Below are 27,626 nucleotides of genomic sequence, written 5' to 3' on the forward strand. Positions count from 1 at the left end.
TCTAATTCTCTCACTTCCTGATGTCATTTTATAAAAAGGAAGCGTTGCATGGTTACCTCCACGTGGTGTTTTCTGGGTAACGCAGAGAACTATGCAAAATGGTGAACATATCTTTTTCCTCAGTATCTCTAAAGTAACCACGACTTCATAAGATTTTCCATGTGAACACCAGATAAACACCAGTACCAAATTAACTCGGGCGAAGCCGGGTATATCAGCTAGTTAATAAATATGTCTAAAAGTTTGTCATTCTGAGGGCGCCTTCACACTGGCAGGAAAATCACAAGATCCGAGAGTGAGTAAAAAACGCAGAATTATGAAACCAATGATTTTCAATGGTTTCCTTTACATTTGCAATGCTTTCACTGATGCGATGTTGCGAGAAAAAAAAATCGTGGTATGCTCTATCTTTCTGCGATGTGCGATTTTTCATCTCCCACGTTTCGCTATGGAGCCTCCTTTTTATCGCATCGCAATTTTAACATTAGAAAATCCAATTGACTTTCGCGATAAAACGTTGTGCGATCTTATTGCGGGCGACAGCAATGCGAAACGAGATTATTCTAAAAAAAAAGCATTGCAGATATTTGGACAGCACGGTCTCAATCCGTTGGTTGTAGTGGTAAGACCCATGAACTCAGAGGTGTACCCAGATATTCTAGACAATAATGTGCTGCCATGCCAACAACATGGCAATACTCTGGGAATAGTCAGCAATACTTCCAACAAGACAACACCGATTTACGTTGGTTTGAAGATATGGATTTCCCATGATTGGACTAGCTGCACAGAGTCCGACCTGAACCTACTGAACATCTTTGGACCAAAGTGAAATGTCGAGTCAGGAAATATGAGCAGTGGCCATCTTCTTTGAGAGAACTTGCCAGACGTTTGCAGGATGAATGGAGGGAAATACCACTGAAGTGTATCAGATGTCAGTAGGCAGTATATCATGGAGAGTAGCCCCGCTAAGTACTGACATATGGAAATAAATACTACTTTTGATTCTTGCTCAGGTGTCCAATTACTTTTGGTAGGATAGTGTATGGAGTCTGAAGGTATACAGCGTATTTTAGTGCGCCAAAATACGCATTCCATTGATTTATAACGGGAAACTGTGCTACTGTCTTGACGATACGTTTTTACCCGGCTTGTATTTAATGTATGCGTTGTGTAAAACAAAAAAAAAAGAAGTGACGTGTCACTTCTAGTGATGAGCGAGCATACTCGCTAAGGGCAATTGCTCGAGCGAGCATTGCCCTTAGCGAGTACCTGCCCGCTCGAAAGACAAGGTTCGGGTGCCGATAGCGGGCGGGGAGCTGCGGGGGAGAGTGGGGAGGAATGGAGGGGAGATCTCTCTCTCCCTCTCTCCCCCCCGCTGACTGCCGCTACTCACCGCTCCCCCGCGCCGGCACCCGAACCTTGTCTCTCGAGCGGGCAGGTACTCGCTAGGGGCATTGCTCGCTCGAGCAATTGCCCTTAGCGAGTATGCTCGCTCATCTCTAGTCACTTCTTTTTCATTTTCTGTGTCAGTTTTCCCCAAAGAAATCAATGGGACTTCAAAATATACATCAGATGCAAAAAACGCACTGTAAGGCCTCATGTCCACGGGGAAAATAATAATTAAAATCCGCAGCGGATCACCCGCGCGCGGATCCGCGCCCCATAGGAATGCATTGACCACCCGCGGGTAGCTAAATACCCGCGGATGGTCAATAAATGTGAATTAGAAAAATCATGGAGCATGAAAAAAAATGGACATGCTCCATTTAGGTGCGGATCACGCTCCGGATGGCCCCATTGATCTCTATGGGGTGCGGGAAATCCGCTGCGGGTGTTAAATGCCATTTATTTGGGTGCGTGAAATCTGCATGCGGATTACAAGTTTGGCTTCTTTTTCAGTGGCCTTGCATTTTTTTTCACGCGCAGATGCAAAAATGCCATCCGCGTGCATACACGCGTGAAAAAAAACGCATCCGCGTGTCATCCGCATGCAATAAAATACTATTTTAAGCTCATCCGCACTGCATCCGCGGCCCAAATCCGCGTTACAAATCCGGAGCAGATTTGATTTTCCCCGTGGACATGAGGCCTAAGGCCTCATTCGCACGAGCGTAGTTTTAGCGCAGAGTAGGTGCATGAAAAAACTGTGTCTAATAGAACCAATGGTTTTTTATAGAAAAGTTCAGATGAAGGAATTTTAGACACAGAAAAAGCTCGCACCTAACAAAGATAGGACATTTGTGTGCAAAGCTCGCATCTAAGGTCCGCGCTGCGAGAAAAGATCGGACCACCTGACCTATCTGATGTGTGTACTGCATAGGCATTCCATAGACTCCTATGGGAGATGGCACCACTCAGCTACCGATCGTGTGAACAGGCAATTTCACTGCTGATTAAGATCAAGACTTAATAGCTGGAAATCGCCCAATCACGCTATTTTTTTGCGCAGTTAGTTGCGAGTTTCTTCACGTGCCTATACTGCGCTAAAACCACGCCCGAGTGAATGAGGCCTAAAACAGTGTGCGCTTGTGTGGTTACTTAGGCCGACTTTCACACAGGTTTTTTCAGCCGTGTGAACTTTCCCTAAAGGCCCGTTTACACAGAACGGTGATCGTTCAAACAAATAATGAATGATCATTCAGTGTAAACGCAGTCAGCAATCGAATGATGAATGATAAATCGCTTGTTTTTCATTCATCGTTTGTCTTCTGCAGGCATAAAAATCATGGCTGGCTCATTCACTTATCGCTCGGTTTAAATACCGATCATTCAGTTCTGCTCATTCACTTATACAGTGAATGTGAACGACTAAATGATTTCTCGCTTGAACGAGCCAAATGCACATGCAAAATGGACGGACCCCGTTATAGTCAATGGAGTCCATTCGGTGCTCTTCGGTTCTGTCCTGAGATGGAGCTGTTCTTCACACGACTGTATCCGTAAACTCCTGCGGGAGCCCCGGTCTGTGTGAGCCGGCAGAGACAGCGTATGGCAGCAAGTGCATAGCGAATGACCGCGTATCTCACTCACGCGGCCATGTACAGTGTGATCGTCTTTTTTAAAAATTGCGCGTTCTGATATATAGCGGGGTTGTGTATGAATCGCCGCCCATACTAATGTATAGGGCTCACGCTGCGCAGTACGCAGTGAGATAGAGCATGCTGCAATCTGTTTCTTGTGAGTATCGACATACAGTGTCTTCACGCTAATGTGAAGGGATCAGTGAACGTCTATTTACTTTCATTGACTCCATTCACCACGTATCACACGGGCGTAATATGTGCTGAAATAATGGTTGTGCGAATGAGCCCTAAGTTGCGTCTTCCAGTGCGTCTTGTGGAATTATTTCACTCATGTGAAAGTGCCCTGTAAGCCCCCTGTAGGACTGATTGGGGACAGCAGGGTCCTTACTTCGGCCTTCACTAGGTGCGGTTTCCCATAGCAACCAATGCAACCCCTGCTTTCATTTTCTAACCTGCCCTACAACTATGAGAGCTGACTGGTTGCTACGGCTAACAGCTCTGCAGTACTGGTATAAAACTCGGGCCCTGACTGGTTGCTATGGGTAACGGCTCTGCGGCACTGGTATGAGAGCCGAGCCTTGACTGGTTGCTACGGCTAACGGCTCTGAAGCACTGGTATGAAAGCCGGGCCCTGACTGGTTGCTATGGGTAATGGCTCTGCGGCACTGGTATGAGAGCCGAGCCTTGACTGGTTGCTACGGCTAACGGCTCTGCAGCACTGGTATGAAAGCCGGGCCCTGACTGGTTGCTATGGGTAATGACTCTGCGGCACTGGTATGAGAGCTGGTCTCTGACTGGTTGCTATGGGTAACGGCTCTGCGGCACTGGTATGAGAGCCGAGCCCTGATTCGTTGTTACGGGTAACAGCTCTCCAGCACTAGCATGAGACTGGTTGCTACGAGTAATGGCTCTGCAGCACTGGTATGAGAGCCGAGCCCTGATTCGTTGCTACGGGTAACAGCTCTGCAGCACTGGTATGAGAGCCGAGCCCTGATTCGTTGCTACGGGTAACAGCTCTGCAGCACTGGTATGAGAGCCGAGCCCTCACTGGTTGCTATGGGTAAAAGCTCTGCAGCACTGGTATGAGAGCCGAGCCCTGACTGGTTGCTACGGTAACGGCTCTGCAGCACTGATATGAGAGCCGAGCCCTGACTGGTTGCTACGGGTAACGGCTCTGCGGCACTGAGGGTTGTTAGTCAGGCCGCTGTCTGCTATATCCTCCTCAGACAATAGTGTGATACAGAGAGGTGCGGCGGCCATTAGACTTGACAGCCCCGGCGCTGGCCGAGAGGTAGCGAGGATTTCCTGTTGCCAGGACAACGCCGGCAGCCGCCAGCCTGACCGCCGCCTCTGTCTGAGGAGGTGAATGAAGCTCGGTCATGTGGGGGGAAGCAAGCAAGATGGCGGCCAGGAGCCAGAGGGATGCGGCGTGACTGCAACCACCTCGGGTCATCCATTGAGAGAGTGAGTCGCCCAAACCCAGCACGCGCCGGCTGCCCCTCCATCACACCGGCAGCTCCTGTATGCACCCCGCCCGCCTCCTGCACCCTCCGTGCCAGCTGCAGCCCTGCCCCTCACCCCTGGCAGCAGGCATGTGTCACCTGGGCACGATGGATGCTCTGCTGCACTCCTAACTTTTATGTCTTGCAGTGATTTCCAGCAGTTCCCTGCAGTGACGCTGCAGCCCCCCAAGATCTACCTGCAGCAAGGAGGAGTAGAGACCCCCCAAATCCTGACAATGGCCCTGACGTTATTTGGTGAGTAGAGGGGCTGTGTGGGATCTGTGCGGACCCTCCATATACCCGTACCTATTGTCTGCTCTCCGGGCGTGTCTGGCCATTATTAGAGGCTCGCTAATGGTGACGGATGACCGCGCCTGCGGACAGCGCCATACTTCTGTTTACGTGCCTCGTAATGGTTCCGCAAGTTCTTGTAATTGGCGTCCGTCATCGATCTATTCTATCTACGTCCCATCGCTGTGCAACCATGACGGTTTTACCTCCAACTGGTGATGAACGCTAATTAATCGTAGACGGCGTAACGCCGCTTACGAATTGCGATAAAATGACTCCTGTGGGGGGTGATGTGTTGCTGTCTTTGACGCAAAAACTCCTGACAAGATTTCCGTGTTGGGCGGTTTGTATGCTTGCGTTCGCCATACTTTGTTGCTTCTCTATAATGGCGTACGGCTTCGGTAAACGGGATGTGCGACAAAGCACTTCTATAATCCCCCTACTAATTTACGGTGCGTTTTTATGGAACGACTGTCGGGCACTTAAGTCGGAGATCTATGCCGGCCGCCCGCCTCCATTCACTGAACAGGCAGTCATTCAAAGATGAGCGACTGCCTGTTCATACTGAGCGGAAAGTTGCTCATTAGTCGCTATGTTTGAAACGAAGGGACTAATGAGCATTTCCTCGCACCGTACCCTGTCGGGGGACACTTTTAGGCCAGATTCACAGAATCGCATGCGTATTTGCTCGCGCATGAGTATAGCATTTTGCGGAAGGAATTATGCTTTTTTTTTACACGCACGTTGGCTTATTTTGCTGAACTTTTTATGCCCGCACGACGTGTTCGCTTGCACGTGGCTAATCCGTCTGAGTTCTGAATTCCGCAGCACATTTGGGGACTTTTGGGTGCAAATGTGCAGAAAAGTAGAGCATGCTGCGTTTTTGGCTTTTTTTGCATAGCTAAATCTAACCAGTTGTCTGCCTTGTGACGCGATTTTAACATTAAAAAGCCCTATTGACTCTTGCGATAAAAAATTGCGTGATTTTATAACAAGAACATAATTGCGCATGCCTCAGTGTAACATTTGCGCACCCCTTTGACTTTTATTGGGACCTCTGGTTCACAAAATGCGCATGCAAAATACGGAAATCTGAATGAAGCCATTGAAATGAATGGATTCTATTCTCTGCGTATTATTAATCAACAGTCAACGCACTGCCCCATTATAAGGCTATGGGGCTATACACACGGACAGTTTTTCCCATGGACCCAAAAAACTGCTTGCGTGTCCTATTCCTGTCCATGTAAATATGGCGGCGCACGGACAGGTGTTCGCGGGCTCTCCGTTGTGAGTTGTGCATTAGCCTTTCTGGCACAACTCGCAGTTATGGCTAGTGTGCACCTACCGGTTTTCCGGCATGGAAAAAAAACATTTGCAGGCTTAACCCTTTCCAATCCACTGTCTAACCTCTAAAGACATTATGATTTAAGGCTGTACAGCTCCGATGTTGGAAGACGTCGGTCGGGGGTTCTCTTACTGTATATTTCCAGCCTCTCTGCTGTCAGAGCCTATTCAACATGTCACCTCATGCAGTACTGGCTTTAGCCAGCATATAGCGCCATTGTATACCGACAGAAAAAGAGTAAGCCCCCTAGGAAAACCAGGATACAAATTGGATTGGAAAGGGTTAAAATGGCATATAATAAAAAAAATAAAATGTATACCGCCTGCTCCAGTGGCCCCCCATCCGGCGATAGAGCCCCAGCCCTCGCTGCTCAGTGTTCAGATGCCGTTCATTGTGTATGTGACCACTCAGCCTATCACAGACTTCAGCACTGATCCCGCCTTGGTCACTGAAGCCTGTGATTGGTTGAGCAGTCACATACACAATATACAGTACATGACTGCCTGTCACATTTTTCTGGGCTGCAAGTGGCAGGAACCGGAGCTCCAGCGCCAGACGGGGGTCCACCGGAGCAGGTGAATGCTCACATTTTTTTTCTTTGTCATGCCATTTTAAGGCTGTAATTTTTTTTCTTTTAACTCCTGAAAACCCTTTTAAGAATATGTAGTTGGTGAAATGATACTGGTTTCCCGAGGATGTGTCATGGCTGCATTTTTAGCATTTATTTTGCAGCCATAGCCCCCAGAGCCGCCGTCCTTCTAGTAATCCGAACCGCAGTCAGCATAGAGACCACTGGGAGGGCTGGTGTAGCTTTCATGGCTGCATTATGTTTATCAGATGCCAGCTGTACAGTGAGAGTGCCTTGCTTATCCATTGACATCCACGAGCGGAGAATCCTAGTGATTCTCCGCTTGCAGGATCCGCTGAGACCTGTCAGCGCTCCTCCCTGCTCCCCCACAACGGAATATCGCTGGCGATATTCCACAACAGCTGCGGGCAGGGGGCCTTAGCCGGTTTCCAGTTTCACAGATTTTTCAAGCCAGAATCCCGCCTCTAGTGTCATTGGCGGCTGCCGGCCCACGTGGCCTTGCTGCTGATGCAGCCTACATGATCTCCTGCTCAGCGTCTCCTCCTCCTGATGCTGAAACACTACCCACCCTTCTCCAGGAGGGTCACTGTAGGCGCTAGTAAAACAGTACTGTAGTGTAAAGGCCTTTTTAGATGGGACGAATGTCGGTCAAACTATGCCTGACACTCGTCCCCGCACGTACTAGCTCTTCTGCTGCTTCATGGGAGCTAGTAGCGCTGGCTCACAGCAAGGCGGCTGCAGGAGATTTCTCTCCTCATGCCTCTGCACACTCTCCATTAACTTAACATAGCGGCTGTTCAGTACTGAACAGCTACTATTTCAACTGAGCGATCAGCTCATCATCCATGCAGCATAAAAGATGAGCTGATTGCTCAGTGTAAATAGCAGCGGTTCAGTGCTGAACAGCCGCTATGTTAAATCAATGGAGAGGGGCGGGGGGGGGGGGGGGAGGAGGAAATCTCCTGCAGCCGTCCCGCCACCCTGCTGGCCGCTCTGAGCGAGCCAGCGCTACTAGCACTCGTGCAGGAGCAAGGACACACAGGGACAAGTGTCAGTCATCCGTTTGCCCGACATTCGTCCCATCTAAATGGACCTTAATGTAAGTGGCCATGTTTACCCAGATAACACAGTCACATCACAAATAACACATAACACACAATGATGACGCTGGGGACAGATAATGTAGTAGATGTGACCTGCAGTCCTATGTAACAGCACAGAGAACACTGATAATGCTAAGGACAGATGATGTAGTGGATGTGACCTGCAGTCCTATGTAACAGCACAGAGAACACTGATAATGCTAAGGACAGATGATGTAGTGGATGTGACCTGCAGTCCTATGTAACAGCACAGAGAACACTGATAATGCTAAGGACAGATGATGTAGTGGATGTGACCTGCAGTCCTATGTAACAGCACAGATAAAACACAGCAATATGTTCAATAACATGTTAAATGTTCATTTATTCTTTACAGTAGTCTTGTATAATTATTATTGTTGTTTTTGGTATTAAAAACCATATTTCTTCTCTATTAACCTCTCTAGGGGCAGGTTTATTATTACCATGTCATGCCTCGCAGGGCAGGTTCTTTAAATGAGTCAACAATGCAATTTAATCTCAAGTGTTTATGAAGGAACGCAACAATCACATCGCAACATTTTTTTGTAATGAAGGAATACATTATAACAATTTTACCTGCATGGTCAGTGCAGTAAGCCCCCGAGAGTTTCCGGGCGTGCCGCTAAAGGGGTTAAATGTGGTTTGGTGCATTTTTCAGAATGTCTAGAACAAATTAATTTGGATTTACATTGATTCCTATGGAAATAATTGCCTCAAGTTTAATTGGTTTCAAGTTTAGCCGATTGCTTTCGGATGGATTACCAACGAAACTAAAGGTTTGACTGTAATATGTTGCGCATCTATATATATATATATATTTTTAGGATTGACTCTACAACTATTTGGCATTACATTTGATCTACACTTTATTTGGGCTGATTGAGGACCCCTTATATGACACCTACATATAAAGACGCAGAATGCGCTGGCCAGTCTATAGAGTAAATGCAGTTTCTAGAAGTGTAATTGAAGAAGGGAGCTCTATCTGCTTAGACTTTTGCTGTAGTGAATAGGATTCCATAGGGGTTAGAGATCAATGTTCTGGCAGATGTCGCTGAGGAGAGGAGCTGCGGCGCTCCGAAGATATATTAAGGGTCTCATTAAAAAAAATGGCACCACTACATTTTTGTTCAGTATTTTGGGGGTATTTTGGGAAGTTACAGCTCTCATGATGGTTGTCACCCAGCTTTCCTGCCCTCTGAATGAATAATTTGCCTTCTTATGGATTATAACATTCATTGCCTCCTTATTGTACCTAACTAGGTGCATTTTGCGTTCAGATGGATGTGAGTCTTTGTGAGAGCTCTGATATTCGCTACATCGGTTATCCCCTAATTCTCCCAAAACTAAAAAAGAAATAGAACTTTAAATAACTGCCCGCCAAGGTCAGCTCTGCTATGTCAGCTACATGGTGGATGCTGGCTTTGTAGTAGCCTTTGGTTACAGGGTTTTCCCACAATACACATTTATGGTGGGACGACTTGATAAGCCATAAGAAACAAATCCTTTCTTATTGTAAAGGATGAAGACAAATGCAGGACCCGAAACATAAAAGTAATTATTTTACAGAAAGTGTTCACAATGAGTGCCGTCAGCGATTATACAAAGATGTGCGCGGTTGAGCGTGGCGAAATGGACTGCACGTAGCGTTTCTGGGGTTACCGTTTCACCGGCCACTTGTATCATTACCCCAGTTCCAGAGCTTTCCTTTTTATTTCACTGATTGCTTTAATTAATTTGCTACATTTTTGATCACCACTAATGAAAAAATACATCACTATGCTAAATAATCTTAAATTGATCCCCTTCGGTTAGTTTGGCGCTGGAACAAGCGTCCTCCACACATGTGCAATGCTAGAAAGATCTCTTTTGCCCCCGGATAGGTGTTTCTTTGCATGTTTGTTTGTTTGTTTATTACTTTTCCACATCGCCTGCTAGTTTTTTGAAGAAAATAAGAACTTTAAAAACCGTGTAAGGGCTCCTGCAGACGGGGGATTTTGTGTGCGTTTTTGTGCCTTCAAAATTGCTCACGTAAAGTGCTGCCAATAGAACCCATTGATTCCAATGGCTTCCCTCACATTCAGCGTTTTTGTGCTAGATTTCCGTGCTTGCTAAAATATACACAACATGCTCTATTTTTGTGCGCACCCAAGGCACCATAGGAATTTATGGCAGTGTGCGATTGCACATTCTGTCCGCACGAAATTACTAACGGAACTGCGCAAGTTTGTAATGTTACTTAATAACATTTGGGACTAATTGGGCTGTTCAGCTGGTTGAATAATGCCTGGTGTATCCAGCACCGATGTGAACCGGCTCGGCAGCACAAAGAGGTTCAATAAACGCCCGCCGTGGCTTCCACAGCAAATATCCACCCGTGAGCAGGAGGCCTTAGGCCTCCTTCCCACGAACGGATTTCCGACACGTAATTCGCGGCAAAAATCCGCTGTGTTGCCCGCAGCTATTAGGTTCTATTGAACCTAATAGCTCAGGGCACACGGTGTGGAATTCCACCGCGGAATTCCGCACCATGAAATCTCCCGTCCTCACCCGCGGCATGCTCTATTTGCCGCGGGTGTACGCGCTGACGGCTTCCATTGCAGTCAATGGAAGCCGTCCGTTCACGCTATCTCCCGCTGTAGCACAGTGGAAGATAGTGTGAAAACTCTTCCCCGCCTAGCGCCGCCGCGTCATATGACACGGCCAGCGCGTCATGTGACGCGGTGGACGTGTCAAGTGACGCGGCCGGCGTGTCACATGGCGCGGTGGGCGGGGAACCGTCATGCAAGAGCGAGAACGCCGGATCCGCTGGTAAGTATGGGGTCTCTGGGGGGCGCCGTGACGGGCTTCGCCGCGAATATTCCGCGGCGGAGCCCATCACGGCCGTGTGCAGCCGGCCTAAGGCTGCTTTCAAATCTGCATGGGGGGTTCCGTTATAGTAGCAGGAAAGGAGAATCGCCTGTAATGGAATCCAATGTAACAAATTTGTTTTATGATGGAACCAAAAGCACCGACCGGACGCAGATCTGGCTGCAGATACCGGAAGAAAAAGCGCTTTGAGAACCTGGCAGCTAAGCAGAAGCCGGACAGACCTCATTATAGCCAATGGGGTCCTCCAGGCGGTGTTCGGTTCCACCTACAGACTGAACCGTTCGGCCATGGGGATTCCACTTTCCTGCTCCGCAAATGGGAGAAGAAAGCAGAATCCCCAGCGCAGGTGTGAAAGCTCCCTGATACAGAAGTGCATCTGACCTCGAGTCTCCTGACCTGAACCCCAAGCATACATCTGTTGCTCAGAGTTCGGCTCCGGAGATCTGTGGTCGATCTGAAACGTATTTCCGTATTACGGACACAAATGCAGAGCTGAAATGCACAAGTGTGTTCCTGCCCTAAAGGGTTAAACGCGATTACATGCGGCAGCAGCTCTGCTCATCAAGCGAGGTCCTCCTTCAAGGTCTTTGAGTTTATCGAATTATCTGGATATTTTTCGCTGCCAGTTTCTGCAATCCGTCTTAAGGTTGTGTTTTTTCCCTCCGGCGAGGAGCGTCTTTGTTAGCCGCCTGCTTCCTTAGTATTTCCTCTTCTGCTGTCCGGTCACACAGTGAGGAAGGGTGAGTGAAAGTTTTCAGGTTGCATTGAATTGACAGGAAAGGAAGTGCTGATCCGAGCTGAAAGCTAACAAACCCTTGGCAGAAAGTGGGAGATTATATAATCGTGCGGTAAATCTGATTGTTTCCGTCCAGCAAGTCTTTTTTTTTTTTTTTTCCTCCTTTGTCAAATTGGCTAGGACTGTCTTGTATATTAGGAAACTGCATAATCAGCTATTTCCAGTGTACTTATATTATCAGTATTATCTAGAGATGAGCGAGCGTACTCGGAAAAGCACTACTCGCTCGAGTAATGTGCTTTATCCGAGTATCGCTGTGCTCGGGTCTGAAGATTCGGGTGCCGCTGCGGCTGACAGGTGAGTCGCAGCGGGGAGCAGGGGAGAGCGGGCGGGAGAGAGGGAGAGAAAGATCTTACCTCCGTTCCTCCCCGCTCTCCCCTGCAGCTCCCCGCTCCGTGCCAACACCCGAATCTTCAGGGACGAGCACAGCGATACTCGGATAAAGCAAATTACTCGAGCGAGTAGTGCTTTTCCGAGTACGCTCGCTCATCTCTAGTATTATCCCTTTCACAATCGGGGACAATCCTATAATACGTCCGCAGTGCTTCCACACTAATGTCTGCCCCGCCGTTCCATCTGCAGATTGCAGGCTATTGTTTATAGCATGTCTGTTTATTAAATAATTGCGTTTTACACTAATTAGCAATTGTGGGTCATCATTTTCTTTTTCTTTTTTTTTAAAAACTTTTCTTTGTGTCTTTCCTGTATAATTCCTACTGGAAAAATGTAAATTGGCAGGTTTTACTATTCGCCTTGTCAAAGTGTTGCTATATACTGACACTGTCCAGTCAGCGCCAAATGTGTACGAATGTCTACGAACCATAGAGATTCAGAAAAGATGCTCCAGAATTGTTATTTTAGAGGAAACGCAAGTATTTACTGAAGCGGACATATCAGGAGAGCTGACAGGCGCACTTTAAAGGGTTTGTCTCACTAAGATGAGCCTTCTTTATTTCAGCTATTGTGGACGTGATAGAAATGGGGTCCTCGATAAGAATTTGTCCTTCACAGAGTAGAGCTGTAGGGCTGTTCTGATACTTCGATCTGCTTCTGCTACAAGTCCAATGAATGGCTGATACATGGGAAATACATTAAAGGACTAGTTTATTAGAGACATGAGACCTTTTCCGATTGCAGATTTCCCATATGGGATTTAGAACATGACCCTAATGCTGTGGACGGAAACAACTCGTCAACCAAAGGAGTCAGAGGAGGGAGTCAAGAACTGTTCTGATGAACAGATGCAGCACAGTCAAGCACATTGTAATGGAATGCTGGTGCTCGCCTATTGTATAACTCACGGGGAAATTTACCAACCCCGGCATTTCCTGCGTCAGGCTTAGGCTTCTGTCCACAGGTGATTCTTTATTACATTATCTGCTTGCAGGTAACGCATGAAACACTTTCCATAGGATAACTATGGAAAGCGCAGCCCAATGTATACTAGCGGAAATCCGCTGCGATTTTCCACGCTGAACCTATCATAACGATAGGTCAATTGCGGTGACTTTAGTGTTCGCCCGTGGAGGAAAAATGCAGTGGCAAAACCCAGCGCCTGTGGACAGGCGGCCTTAGTAAGATTTCCCACTGTTCACTGAATACATGGAGAGGCACCCGCCTCTTCATGTATTTAGTGTATCCCTGGCACCTCCGTGTGCCTTTTCTGAAATGTACACCAGGTCCAACCTGGCCTACAGTTCTGGTATAATTAATTTAGTGTAAATTATAGATAAATCTGTTGGTCCAGGGCAGACCCCCCCCCCCTCTCAACAAGCCCCACCCACTTTTTGAAGACTTGATGGTGTAAAATGAAAAGTTGCAAATTTTTCTGCAAACACCTGCTTGTGCAAAAATGAGTGACTTTTAGACGCCAGAAACTGGTGTAGAACAGTTTATAAATGTGCCTCGTTCCTCATCACAAATAGCTTGTAAATCCATATGACCAGATCGAGCGTTATTTTTGTCTGAGGGTATGTTCGCACGTAGCTGCTGTGGATTTTGGTGCTGGCCCGCAGCAGATTTCACCCTTAAATTTAATTCAAAATGAAGAGATGAAATCTGCAACAAATCAGCTGCGTGTGAACACACCTGGAGGCCGGCGTCCCACAGACGTATTTGCGCACGTAATATGCAGGGAATAGAACTCATTGATTTCAATGGGTTAATTTTCATTGTTGTTTTTGCGTGCATTTCGCATGCGCATAAAGGAAACGCTGCATGCTCCATCGTAGTGCAGCAAGGGCCCCCGTAGGAGTCTATGGGCCCAATTTACGGAACATCAGGAACTAATTTAGCCAATTTGCCATTTAATGCAGAGGTGCGGCTGTGTCCTGCGCCCAAGTGAAATGACCCTGCCAGTGTAAAAAGTACAGTAGTATGCAAAAAAACGCATGATGTCCACGGCGCTTACGCAAGCGTTTTTAGAGAAACGGGCCCTAGTCGGCAAAAAATTAGATTCCTGAGTGGTGGAAAAAACATTACTTGGTCAGATTTCTGTTGCACTGTGCTGATATTTGGGGCTATCTGGGGGGGTCGGAAGCAGCATGAATGATTCCCTTCCTGCCAAGCATCAATAGTTCAGGCTGGTGGAGGTGCAGTAATGGTGTGGGGGTATTTTTATTGGCACATCTGACAACATAAGGGATTGCTGTGGTTCTGAAGGCCAAAGAAGGTCCAACGCTCTACTAGATAGAGGTCTCTAATGGAGTGGCCTTCAATGTATATGGCTGGCTTCAACTTATAGGATAACAGAATGACAACATGGCCTGTCTGTCAACCAACCAATAGCTGAGCATTTAAAAAGGTCTCCTATGATGACCCAACCCCTCTAGGAATCTGACTGGAGAGCCTCTTAATAAGCCCCTGGCTTATTTTAGGAAGGCTTCCCCATTTAGTGGATCACTTTGATGACCTTATATAAAGCAAAATACTCCAACCATAGTAAACATGTAGTAATAGATTTCAAGTGGCAGTTGCCAAGAAGTGCACACTTTTAGCCTTCTGTTGGGAGGGGGATTGCACTGAGTGGGTGCAACGATGCCCCCTCTTTACCAGTAATTACAGGAGCTAATAGATGTCCTCATCTGAAGAGACGTGTCGGAGTCTCTGTAGGGAGGGTTGTCCAAGGTCACGGCTATTGAGCAGTCTTGGCGTCTGCGGATTAATCAATGACTCCAGGCGGTTGTGCCGCTTTTGTAGGGTCTTTGTGTGTAGCAAGGACAGCGCCTTCTGTTTACCCCGTAGTGGAGTAGATCCTTGGGGTGGTTCTCGCTTGCTGTATACAGCTTTAGCTAATGTACCACCGTTAGCTATTTTTAATTCTGTTTCATGCTTGAATCTTATTCTCCGCAGTTGTGACCAGAGTTAATTAAAGACCCATCGTATGAGGTCAGGAAGAGAAGACTTTGTGATCTGTATTTCACTTAGTGGACGGCAGCCAAGAGCTGACTGATGTTGTCCACATCCATTTGTTCTCATGGATAATGAGTTTAAAAAAAAAAGTTGAAATGGGGAAGGGGGGGGGGGGGGCAAATTCTAGGAAAATATTTTTTCTTAACTTCCCTAGAGGCAAACTGTATAAGTGTGTAATGGGAATGTCGGTTCCAAGACCCATTTATTTACTATCTTGAAATATATCTCCTGCTATTACATTTCACTGTTACTTTCCTTACTTTATAAATTGTACATTCAGTTTCCTTAAAAAATATGGAGCCAATGTTGTAAGTCTGATATATATGCTGTTAAAGGGATTTTCCACTTTGGTTAACTTCTTTCCATATATTCTGTAGGGCATGTGGATCTAGAAGAAGGGCTTTCCTTTTTTAGGGTTCCCTCTATTATCCAGAGAAGAACTTGGTGCACCCAAATTTACCGATTGATTACAAAAAACATCACTATATGGGGTGCAGGGGTAGCATTCACAACCAGGCTGCCTGTGGGGCCCCAAAGCCCCTCTGCTTTATAATAAATATATATATATATATATATATATATATATATATGTCGCAAGTGGTGGTGTGACACAGGATTCAGGGTACGATGCAGCAGGTGGAGTAACCAAAGTTTACAACATTTATGCACAGAGATAGAAATGAACAATAAGGTCCGGCTTACACGGCCGTATGCGGAATCCTCTTGCAGTGGCCCATAGCGGATTTCAGGTGTGAGCCTGTCCGTGTCCCTGCGTAATGTACTGCACATGACCGCATACTCATGCAGGCTGTCATGTGCAGTACACCTTTTTTTTTGCTATTTTGTTCATATTGCCCGTGCTATCGCTTAGCGATGACGCGGATACCTGCAGCCTTTACAAAATGTAATTGTGTATGGGCTGGGGGTATATCCATGACCATAGAGAAGAATGGGATCTAGGTCGTGGATATGCGTGGTAAAATAAACATGCTACGTTCTATTTTCTGTGAGTGGATTGCGCAATTCAGACCCGTTAGCGTGAGCAGAATTGTGTAATCAATGCATTTGATTGATTCGTGGATCAGACGCTCGCAGAATCGGCAATTCCTATGTGGTCGTGTGAGACCAGCTTAATAGTATGGCAATAATGGTTATCGAGGTTCATACTAGAGATGAGCGAGCATACTCTGTAAGGACAGATACTTGAGCGAGTATCTGTCCTTACCGAGAACGCTCGCTCATCTCTAGTTCATGCGCATCATGGTAATCCTGGAATTTGATGAAAGTCATGGAATTTTCTGATTTGTCATGGAATTTTTTTCTGAGTAATAATATTTCTGAGATTCTTGTGTGTTTCAGGTATGTTTTCCAAAACTATTTCGTTATTCCATTACAATCCGTTATTGTATTTAACACTATAGACCAATGGAATAAAGAAATTGTTTGGATAAAGATAAGTAAAAACACAAGAACCTCAATACTCAGTCTTAAAAATACAAAAAATATTTCAGATTTTAAAGTGCATTGAAGTTTTGTTCTCAACCGGCGTCTCATGGTTGGGGATTAAAAAAAAATATATATATATATAATTGGAAATGGCTTGACTTAGCAGGGTGTGCTCATTATTTTATATATAAAATAAAAAAAGTAAGGCTGCCTTCATACGGGCGATAGAATCACACGTTTTTTGCGCGATGCAAGAGTGAGTGAAAGCAATGAAACCAATGATTTCCTTCACATTTGAGATGTTTTTACTCATGCGATGTTGCGAAAGAAAAATATTGTAGCATGCACTATCTTTCTGCGTTATGTGTTCTTTGTTTGTTTGTTTTTTTTAAATCTCCCATGTTTCCCTATGGAGCCTCCTTTTTATCACATTGCAAAGCACTAACTTGGAATTTTCGTGCAATGCGTTTTTATTAACAGTGTGAAGGAGACCTAAATTTTTGACTCCGTGTATTTTGAGTTCTGCGAGTGTCTTTGAAAATCATGATTTTGTCATGGAAAAAAAATTTCTCAAAACCTGTATGAACCCTGGTTATGCAATTAAACCCTTTTACTTAGAATCACCAGGCTAACTACAGCTAACTAGGTGCTAAGGATAATACTTTTGTGCACCAAAGGAAAGAATACTGGAAGAACTATATTAATAATACTGTTATCAGCACCTTTTTACACAGTGTCGGATATGGAATATATGGTAAAGTGACACGGCTACCTTTTAGGGTATAACACTCCAATACAGTCTTTTAGAAAAGCTAGTTTCTGTATTCATGTGTAATGTGCCTTTAAGACAGTCAATAACCTGGGTTTAAGCACCAGAAACTTGTACGATGTTAGTGTCCACAATGTGAGCCCTATCTCCTATAGCAGGATTACTAACACACTGTCTTCAATCCTTTCTTTGGTGTATATACCTACTGTCAAATTGAGGCCAGCCTCACTTACAATATATCACATAGGAGTACTCACTTTGATTTTCATAGATCCTTGTAGCTGTCTAGGTGTTCCCCTGGTCTGGAGACACAACACTGGCTCTCTCTTGACCCCAGTCACCGGTCACTGTCCTTTCTCAGCAGCTTCCCTTCATAGGCAGCAACCTCTCAGCTCTCTCAGGCCAAAGGTATATCAGCACCTCCAGCTGACTCTGCTTAACAGCGTCTCTCCACTGGGACTCAGGACAAAAAAGGTTCCTTTTATAAACAAGGCTCTAGAAGGTTCCTACTGAACATGCTGATATATTTGGTGCAAGTCAGGCCTCATGTCCACGGGCAGATCGGATTCCGCATGTGGGAACCCGCAGCGGAATCCGACCCTGCCCGCGGCGGAGGACACTGCGGGTCTTCTACTTACCTGTCCACATCTTCATTTTCTTCACTGTGGATGTGTGCAGAAGCACCGGCCGGCGTGCCGCCACACATGCTCAGTGGAGTTTTTATTTTTTTAAACTTCTGCTTTCCTGCAGAATCTGCGGCCTGTCCGCAATTCAGTTGTGGACAGGCTGCGGATCGGGCGGTTTCCATTACCTTCAATGGAAGGCGACCGTGCGGGAACCGAACTGAAATGGAGCATGCTGCAATTATTTTTTATTTTTTTCTTAAAGACCAAAAGGTCAACAAATCAGAATGCTTCATTTTATATGCGGATGCCCATGTTTCCCTATGGGCGGCTTGATTTGCCTATCTATCGCGCGGGTGCCCCGTGGACATTGGGCCACACAGTCCATCTACATGGCAGCATTTTAACCCTATTGGCTAGCCCCTTACACAAATAAAGTTGTACACCAGCTGCGCGCCCTTACTTTATTGTATGACTTTACTTCAAAAAGAAAACCGTTTGGTACCGAGCTTTCTCTTGCTGGGGACAATCACATTTTTCTTCAAAAAGTTATGCAACAAATGTCTGTGTGCCCGGGCCTTGTCTGTGGTCTTGGATGTTGGAGGAAAATCACATTATTCGGTCATTGCTGTGAGTGGCTTTTAGTGCCAACATGTGTGCACTTTGCTGCCAGCTGATTATACCTCCTACTGAATGTATGGAGCTGGATTCCACGGATCAGCGGGGGGTCTCAGCTGCTGGACCCCTATTGATCAAAACTTTTGACATGTCAAAACTTTATAAAGTGTGTTAATGGCAAGCGAATACAAGGTGCATTCAAGTTCTACGGTCTCCTAACTTTTTTCTAAAAAAAAATACTTACCCCAGAAAGCCAAGAGTCTTCATTTCTCAACATCTCCCTCTTGACATACACATTTTTTCCAACGCCAATGCCATGATTTCTTCAACACTATAAACGTTTCTTTAGTGGTCTGTTTTGACCACTGGGAAAATCACTGACGCAAGTACGGCATGTGTGGAAAACGTGTGACCACAGACGGCGACTTTCATCATTGGTCAACATTGACAGCACCTACCTGGAGGACGCTTTCAGGTCTTCACGCAGGATGGTGTGCACAGATCCTGCTGAAATGCCGACTTTGCAGACAATCTCTTCCACAGTCAGTAGGCTGTCCTCCATAACCACCTGCTCCATTCGTGCAGTCATGTTGTTGGACCAACTGATGGCTGGCCGATGGTTCGTTCTCACACGGTGTTCAACCTTCTTTCAACTGTTGTACCCACTAATGCACATTTTTCATGTCCATGATGCCTTCACTGCATGTCTCAGTCAACTGACAATGAATGTTGATGGGTATCATTGAATGCAAGTGAAGAAAGCGGATGATTACTCCTGGTTCTTGGAACATGAATGTCGCCATTTTGAGTATTGAAAACGCTTCTAACTCCTCCACTGTCATGTGGGTTCTGTGCACTGGATGACACTACCATCTGTCTCACTCCCCTCCGAAGAATCCCCGTATCTTCCAAAACACATCCCTTGTTTCGATCTGCTTCTATTCTTAAATTAGGAGACCTGAATGCACCTCGTAAAAACTCATTCCAAATCCTCATAGCGAAGTTATCGAGAATCCTGTTGGACTACTGTGAGCGCTGGGAAGCACTCTATCTGCGCAGCAGCACTCTCCCATACACCTTACCAAGAGAAATGCCTTGCCGCCCCATTCAAGAGAACGGGGCTTGGTTGCATTACTTGCATAGCATCGGGACAACATTGGCGTTGTGCAGGTAAAAGTTTGGAAGTAGCAGCAACCCATTTATTCTAGCAGTCATGGAGAGTCCTGGTGGGCAGAGTTCCATGATCAGCATGTAATGGCATTTGCTATAGTTAGACTATGGTTTATGTTGGAATCTCCTACTAGTTATGCCTGGGTTAGTGTATCTACAAGCATTAGCACCAATGTAGCCTCAGAAGCAATATCCCTAGAATGACCTTTCCAGAGGGCAATATTCTGATATGTGAGCTAACCAACCATTGTTCTAGGTTGAAATACTTATTCTTAAACTTGTGTAACTGCTGCCTAAAGGCTACAGTATTTTGTGTCCCCCTAATGATCACCTTCTGCGTGTGTGGTTTCAACACTGTGAATGTGTTGACTGGCGCAGTATACCTGCCAAGCCATCACAGCGATGTCCTGAGGTGAGTTTCAGGAAGAAAGAGACGTCTTGTGTTGTATGGGATGATTTATAGTGATCTAGCCTGGCCAGCTTTGTGGTACGTATAAGGGTATGTAAACCTGTTACTGATTTGCTGCAGATTTTGGCGCAAATCTGCAGAAAATCAGCGACGTGTGAATGCATCCTAATGATGACTGTGACTTGCATCGCTTACTCTTGTAACATATGATTAACCATTGGTTTTTAACTTTCCTTCTTTCAGATAATGATGAGTACAGGCCTCCTGTGTGGAAATCTTACTGTAAGTATTGTACAATATGGTAAAATCCATCTATCACATATGCCGCCCCAGGAAAGAACACATTGACACACATTGGAAAGAACAAACTGTCTAAGTGTCGGCTGATAAATGTGTTGGAACAGCTGCCATTGTGATCTAATCGCAGGCAAACAGGAAATCTTCATAGAGACTACAGTGAGGAGGAGAAATGAGAAGATGTAGATATAATTAAAGGTGTATTCCATTTAAAAAAGGGGTTGAAAATGACTTACCCCTTCCTTTCTGAATAGGAGAATAGTGGGAGGAAATTGGGTGTGTTATAGCAAACATTTTACCGGGAAATATTAGCACCCAGCCTCCCTTTGACTTTTAGTATGCTGTTTAGAAGTTTCTACTTTTTCTTGTTTTCCTTACCCCCTTAATGCTGAAGGGTATAGATAGGCAGGCAGACAGAAAATATAACAACACACTTTTACCTTTGAAAAGTCAATTACAATGAAACGATATGCATACAAGTGGATGTATTTAAGCACTTAAATAGATGTTGTTCTCGTATTATAAAAAGATACATACATATATAATTTTGTATGAAGCGGGCCCAGGAGTCGAGCCCACTGCATACAAGGTGGTTGACACCTGACATCCACCCGCAATCGTAGAGATAACCATTTAGATGCTGCTGTCAAATCTGACCTTTTAAAGGCCCATTTAGACACAACAATTTTCGTTCAAAAGCGGGGAACAGCTGGACGCAGAAGACAAGCGGGGCCATCCCGCTTGTCTTCTGCATTTTCCGCTCGGAGTGCAAAGTGATCGCTCAACGTTTGAGCAATCATCTTGCGCTGTAGATGACACTACGATTATCGCTCAAAAGTCGCTTAAAGGACGTCTTTTAAGCTGTAATTGTTGTGTCTCCTGAACACCCCTCAACCCCACAAGGAGATCACAGGGTGCCATTTGAGGAAAGGATGGGGGAGTTCATGGCAGTCCGGAGCTGCCATGTATTTCTGCCTATTAAGATGTGCCTTTTGGCATGACTTAATAGAATGCATGCAGTACAAACTTAAGGTATGGTGGTATATTGTCTAAGTGATCAGATGATCGCCAATCTAAGTCACCTATAGGAACTAAAAAAAAAAGGCTAGTTGAATACGTTTTTCTGTAAATACAGTGTGTATGGTTTACGTATGTATATGTATTATAGTTTGGTATTGGTTTAATTGTATTGACCCAAAGAATAAAGTTAACCTCATTTTGCTGTTTTGGTGTATGCTGTAAAGACAGGATCCCCACCAAATATGTCAAAATTGAGATGTTGTTTTTTTTTTTTTTTCTTTCATTTCATCCTACTTGGAGGTATTTTGGTACATTAAATGGTACCCTTAAAAAATACAACTCTTCTCCCAAAAATTAAGCCTTCAGATGACCGTCCACGGTAACAACCAATAATGGCAACTATCTCAATGCTCTTTTAGTTGTCCCGTAGCTTCTTTCATGGTATCCTGCAGACCTACACCATATAATGCAGTACTTCCCAAGCAGATTTCCCTGAAAATGGTTAGGGGTTCCCTAGAACACAAGAACAAGGTGTCGTACTCTGAGTACGTCCAACAAGATGTATATTCTACTGCCATGCAGTGCCAAGGGCACTTCAGAGAAAAGTCCCACCCTCACGGCAGGGGAGATAAGTTATTTTTCTACGAGCTGGTGATACTGACAGCATACCTACAGCCCCTGGCCCCTACATAAAGCTGTCAGCAGTTTTGCAGTGGCAGTACTGCTGACGGACTCTTTTGAGCTTGAAATATCAAATTGCCTACAATACCCTTTGCTTTCCATGGGGGCTTTGAGTAGAAAGCATGACTTTAACAGGAATAGTCAAACGTATTTTTTGGAATCTATAATCAGGAAATTGCTATAAATCAGGAAGGAAATACTTGAATAGATGTTGCTATTATAAGTAGCGTTAGAAACACAATGGGGAGATCGCGATGAAGCTCTATTGTCATGATGATGAGTCTCATATGAGGAGACACAAGTAAAATGTCCTATGTAATGGCGGCAGCACTATAGACTGTAGGAGACAACACCCTTCCTGTCTCTTTACACTTACTGGTTGGGGTGATAGAGCTAGAAAGATGTGGGGCAGCTTAGAGCATATATACATATTTTCAATGTACACTGATGTGTCAAAAGTCATGGGATAGCAGTATGTAAATTGATTATGAAGTGGCATTAAGTCAGTTGATGTCTTGGGAATGCCCACACCTGTATAAGTTATCTTGTGAGTGAGGTTGAACTTTGGCCAGCATGCCGATGGCAAGATGACGTAAATTTTCGAAGTTCGAACGAGGCATGATAGTTGAGCGCCAGACAGACGGGACATTCCATTTCCGAAGTTGTGCGGGCATTTAACATTCCACAATCCACACTGTCACATGTATACCGGGAATATGTCATCGAAGGCATTACCACCCCACAGTGGACAGCACAGTGGCCGCCCACAAATGCTTAATGACAAGTGACTCTGGCACAAATCACATTTCCATTCAGTGAATGAAGGCCCACACTCATATCTCACAGGTCAATGCAGTGGGGGGGGTAGCTTCCATGTGATATAGGGGGAGGAATCTGAGCAGAGTGCCTCTGTTAATATGATGACCCGTCACAGCGCCTCAGCATGGCTCGTAAAGTTGCTTACTGGACTCTTGGGGACTGGCAACTTGTTGAGTCATGGTACCAAATGTTTTTAACTAATGGTTTAGCTTACAGCTCTAGAGTCTTGCTTCTAGCTGTTTTTGGACTTGTTGGTTCTCATCAATGCAAACTGTAAAACCGATGGAGATGAGGAGCTGCCTGCTCCAATAATCGGGTTTAAGGTCTTAGTATAAAACTCTTAATTCTGTATTATTCTTCCCCCTAGTGTATCAGCTGCAGCAGGAAGCTCCTCACCCCCGAAGGATTACCTGCACACGTGAGGTACGTACCCAGGGAGTCCTATTATATCAACCAATGTAACCAACGTGCAGAACAAAGGGTTTCGTTTCCATTCACAATGTCACTAAGTGCGTTCCCTTTTTGAATTTTAGGTTAATTTCTGTTATAATAATAATCTTTATATAGCGCCAACATATTCCGCAGCGCTTACAAAACGGGGGAATAGATACAAAAAACAAAGTTACAAAAACCACTGTTACATGTAGTAATCTATTGATGGAAACAGTAGGGGTTATTATTTGCATTGTCTGTCTTCATGTGGCTGAAGCCAAAGATATTTAATGGGCAACCATGTTTTTACAAAATTTGTTTAAGGTGCCCGATCACCCTAGATAGTTGGTGAACAATAGCTTTCTCGGCCTATTCCTCTTGACTCCTCGTGGACGCGCTGCTTGGTTGAGTCTGCATATCTATTGAGAGGGGAATAAGCTGCTGCCTCTTCTTCAGGCATTTCTTATCTTGCCACTAGAAGTAAATCGGTCATGGTAAAAACCAACGTACCCAATCCTTCTCCCCCCCCCCTCCCCCCCAGCTCAGACTCCATACACCTTATGTTGTTACGTAGGTTGAAAAAAGACACATTAAGTGTTTTTTTCCTTTTTCTAAACCATTATATCATTATTTGATAATCCTAACCCTCAATGCCATTAAAGGGGTTGTCCCGCGGCAGCAAGTGGGTCTATACACTTCTGTATGGCCATAATAATGCACTTTGTAATGTACATTGTGCATTAATTATGAGCCATACAGAAGTTATCAAAAGTTTTTCACTTACCTGCTCCGTTGCTAGCGTCCTCGTTTCCATGGAGCCGTCTAATTTTCGCCGTCTAATGGCCAAATTAGACGCGCTTGCGCAGTCCGGGTCTTCTTCTCTTCTCAATGGGGCTCCGTGTAGCTCCGCCCCGTCACGCGCCGATTCCAGCCAATCAGGAGGCTGGAATCGGCAATGGACCGCACAGAAGAGCTGCGGTCCACGGAGGAAGAAGATCCCGGCAGCCATCTTCAACCGGTAAGTATAGAAGTCACCGGAGCGCGGGGATTCAGGTAAGCGCTGTGCTGTTTTTTTTTTAAGTCCCTGCATCGGGGTTGTCTCACGCCGAACGGGGGGGGGGGGGGGGGGTTGGAGAAAAAAAAATAACCCGTTTCGGCGCGGGACAACCCCTTTAATTATTATTAGATAAGCCTATAGCCCTCTTTTTAAAAGGGTTGTCTGGGACTGTTGCAATTGATGACCTATCCTCAGGATAGTTCATCACTAGTTGATCAGCTTGGGTCCACTGCTGCGGATCACCACCACTACAATACAAACTGCTGCCCTTCAGCTATTGATGACCTGTCCTGAGGAAAATTCATTAATAGTAATCGTTCTGGACAACACCCTTTAAATGCTGTTATAGAATCTGTCATTACGGTCTCTCAGGGCATTCCATAGTTTTATTTCTCTAACTGCAAAGAACCTATGATTGTCTATGGGTGGCGCCTATGATTGTCTATGGGTGGCGCCTATGATTGTCTATGGGTGGCGCCTATGATTGTCTATGGGTGGCGCCTATGATTGTCTATGGGTGGCTTGAATTGTATATCAGCTACTTAGGTTCCAGAATTCAAACCCACCCGTGGGTTTGGATATTGATGGCATATTCTTAAAATGTGTAATCCCACTCAGATTGGTGGGGGGGGGTCTGACTCCCGGCATACCCACCAATCCGCTGTTTGAAGAGGCAGCAGTGCTTGGGCGACCACTGTGGCAACTTTCTTTCCCTTCAAGACTAACCCGAGTGCATATTTTAGAAGGCTTAGGATGCAGACAGGCTGGGGACTCTACACAATAGTAAATATTTGGTACTTGGTCTGTGTGTCCAGCGTTCCCGTAATCTCCTCCTCCTTCTGGTGGCAAACCTTTTTTTCCTCCATAGAAGTGTATGAGAAAACGCATTTCTTTCTTTTTATCCCCCTGAATTAGAAAAAGCTTCCAAAAAATTATATTTCGCTTTACACTAATAGTGGAGGGTTTTTAAATTGACTTTAGCTCTGCTTTTAGTAGTACTAAATTGTGCGGTGGTACGGGACTGAAAGGGAACAGTTGTGTTCAAGGTATTATTGTGCCCACATACATGATGACCATTCAGGGGGGAAAAAGCAAAGTTGTGAAAAAGTTACGGTCCCTGAAACGTGAGGTTTATAGACCTTTCTTTTTTTGCTCTAGTCATAAACAATGATTTTCAGTAGGTGGCAGTATAGACTAAATTAAATTTTCTGGAACTTTGTGTGTTATGCCTGTATTGACATGCGGCTTTGAGAGTAGCAACGTGTGATCTTATGGCATGTTTTTGGCCTGAGCACCTTGTTTTTTTTGACAAAAAATTAAATGAGGAGAAATAAATGCATGTAATTTTTCATTCTAAGAGAGAGCAGTCTATGAGCTGGTTACTACATTAACATAAACCTGCGCTATAATGTCCTTGCAGCAAAAGGAAATGGTCTCAACCAGCAACGACCTCTCAAAAGTAAACAGATGGTGCTGTTCTTCTGGTTAGTAATAGAGTAAAACGTCCAAATATGGGTTTTCAAGATCTCTTTTTGCAATTAGTTTCTTTTGATGTCCCAAGTACAGATGTGTCCACCCTTCATTTTGCTTCAATTTCACATGATACAGAAGCGATGCTTTCTTGCTCCATCCAGGCAAAAATGGGATCCTATGGGTGATGGATGATGTCCATCACAGGTATATGTTGTTTTATAACAGGAGCCTATGTCCTCTCATGCCACTCGCCTCACTATATGTCAAGTTAAGGGAGGCCACGTCCGTTCCTGTAGTTCATGTTATCAGAATGAAAGTTTTTCTGCCTATGTGACAGCTCCTACTTTTAATGAGAGACCGTATAATCAAACTCCCCAATTTTTAAACATCAAAAAGACTGACAAAGTTTGCGTAGCGTGCTGTCAGACATTATTCCTAGTCCCTCATTGACCCCCCTCAAAGCTCTAGTATACATCTTAATAATAGATACCAGCCTTACACAGTGATAGTGATTACAGTGCAGTTACTTCCAGTGATCACCGATAACATCTGATTCGCTCTCTGGGCTCAGACTGCAATCACCAGCCATGATCCGTGTCTGCACACTCCTCATCCTGCCACTCCCCCAATGTACCTCTCATTAACTCCCATAGTACAAGTGCCCCCCAACAGTGTTCTCATTTGATTATAGTGCCCCCTGCCACCTTGCCGGGCCTTGGCTCCGGAACCTCCAAATAGTAGCGCTGCAGTCCTCATCCCTCAGTCAAGACTTGGAAGACCACATCATTCTGTGGCTCCTCCCCAGCTAAGGACAAAATATGCTCAGGGCAGGAGAGATGGAGGGGCCTATGTACAGAGCGCTGTGTGAGCCATGGAGTCCTGCGTGAAGATCGAAGATGGACTGCAGTCGCCATGTGCTACTACTTGACTAAGGTTCAGGAGTGGGAGCTGGCAGGAAAGAGGGAGATGCCTCCCCGGACAGTGGGACAGCCGTCAAAATTTAGCACTGTCCTACCAGATCTTGGATAGTAGGAGGCATGGTAAAATGCCACTGGTTATATGGGCATTACCAGCTTTATACATGAAGGACATCATGGAGTGACTTTGAGCTTATTGATAATCTTGTCATGTTCTTTGTGTTCTAGAGTGATTTAGCAGTAAATACATATAATCTCTGGTGGTCTAACGTGAAGGAGGCCATGGTGGTTATGTGTTAAAGGAGTTGTCTGGTTACAAACTCCTATTTTAAAATTAGTGGCAAATGCCTGAAAACAATAAAACAAAGGGTACTTGCCCGGAGTTCCAGCACTGCAGCCCGCAAGTCTGTTTACAGCAGGAGTCAAGTGACCGTTGCCTGCCAATCAGAGGGCATTTTGTGACTTACAAGTTACACTAGTAGTTGCGGATTGCAAAAAAAATCCAGCAAAGTTTGACTTTTTTTTTTTTAAGTGATCTTTGGGTTGCATTCTATTTAGATTCTGAGATGTAGGGATACACTGCAATTTTTCACTATGTGACCTGTGTTGTGGCCAAAGTCACTGTACAGCCCTGGCATCGCTGATTTATGCCTCATGTCCTCTTGCACGCACGGATTCCATCTGCTGAATCCTGCAGCAGAATCCAGCCGTGCCTGCAGACATGGACAGAAAAATAAATTTTCTCACCTCTCCAGATCCAGCACGGGTCTACTCTGTGCCGAATGGATCTTCTTTCTTCAGCACAGCGAATTCTCCTGCTTTCCTGAAGATCCATGGCACGTCCACAGTGACAGTTGCGGCCGCGCCACAGATCGGGCTGCTTCCGTTGACTTCAGTGGAAGCCATCCCTGCGGGATCCGCAGAAAAATGGAGCATG

The 27,626-nt window shown here is 45.3% G+C and overlaps 1 protein-coding gene across 1 annotated transcript in view; it reads left to right on the top strand.

Moving 5' to 3' along the window:
• Nucleotides 1-4,321: 4,321 nt before the first annotated feature.
• CHN1 (chimerin 1) overlaps nucleotides 4,322-27,626 on the top strand; it is an 83,349-nt gene continuing 60,044 nt past the window's right edge. Inside the window, exons 1-4 of the mRNA XM_066575813.1 lie at nucleotides 4,322-4,490; nucleotides 4,677-4,783; nucleotides 20,237-20,275; nucleotides 23,178-23,233. Of these exons, the coding sequence (XP_066431910.1) occupies nucleotides 4,393-4,490; nucleotides 4,677-4,783; nucleotides 20,237-20,275; nucleotides 23,178-23,233 (300 nt within the window). The 5' untranslated portion in view covers nucleotides 4,322-4,392. The remainder of the gene's footprint in view (nucleotides 4,491-4,676; nucleotides 4,784-20,236; nucleotides 20,276-23,177; nucleotides 23,234-27,626) is intronic.

The sequence above is a fragment of the Eleutherodactylus coqui genome, chromosome 8 (assembly GCF_035609145.1).
Source record: "Eleutherodactylus coqui strain aEleCoq1 chromosome 8, aEleCoq1.hap1, whole genome shotgun sequence".
NCBI lineage: Eukaryota > Metazoa > Chordata > Amphibia > Anura > Eleutherodactylidae > Eleutherodactylus > Eleutherodactylus coqui.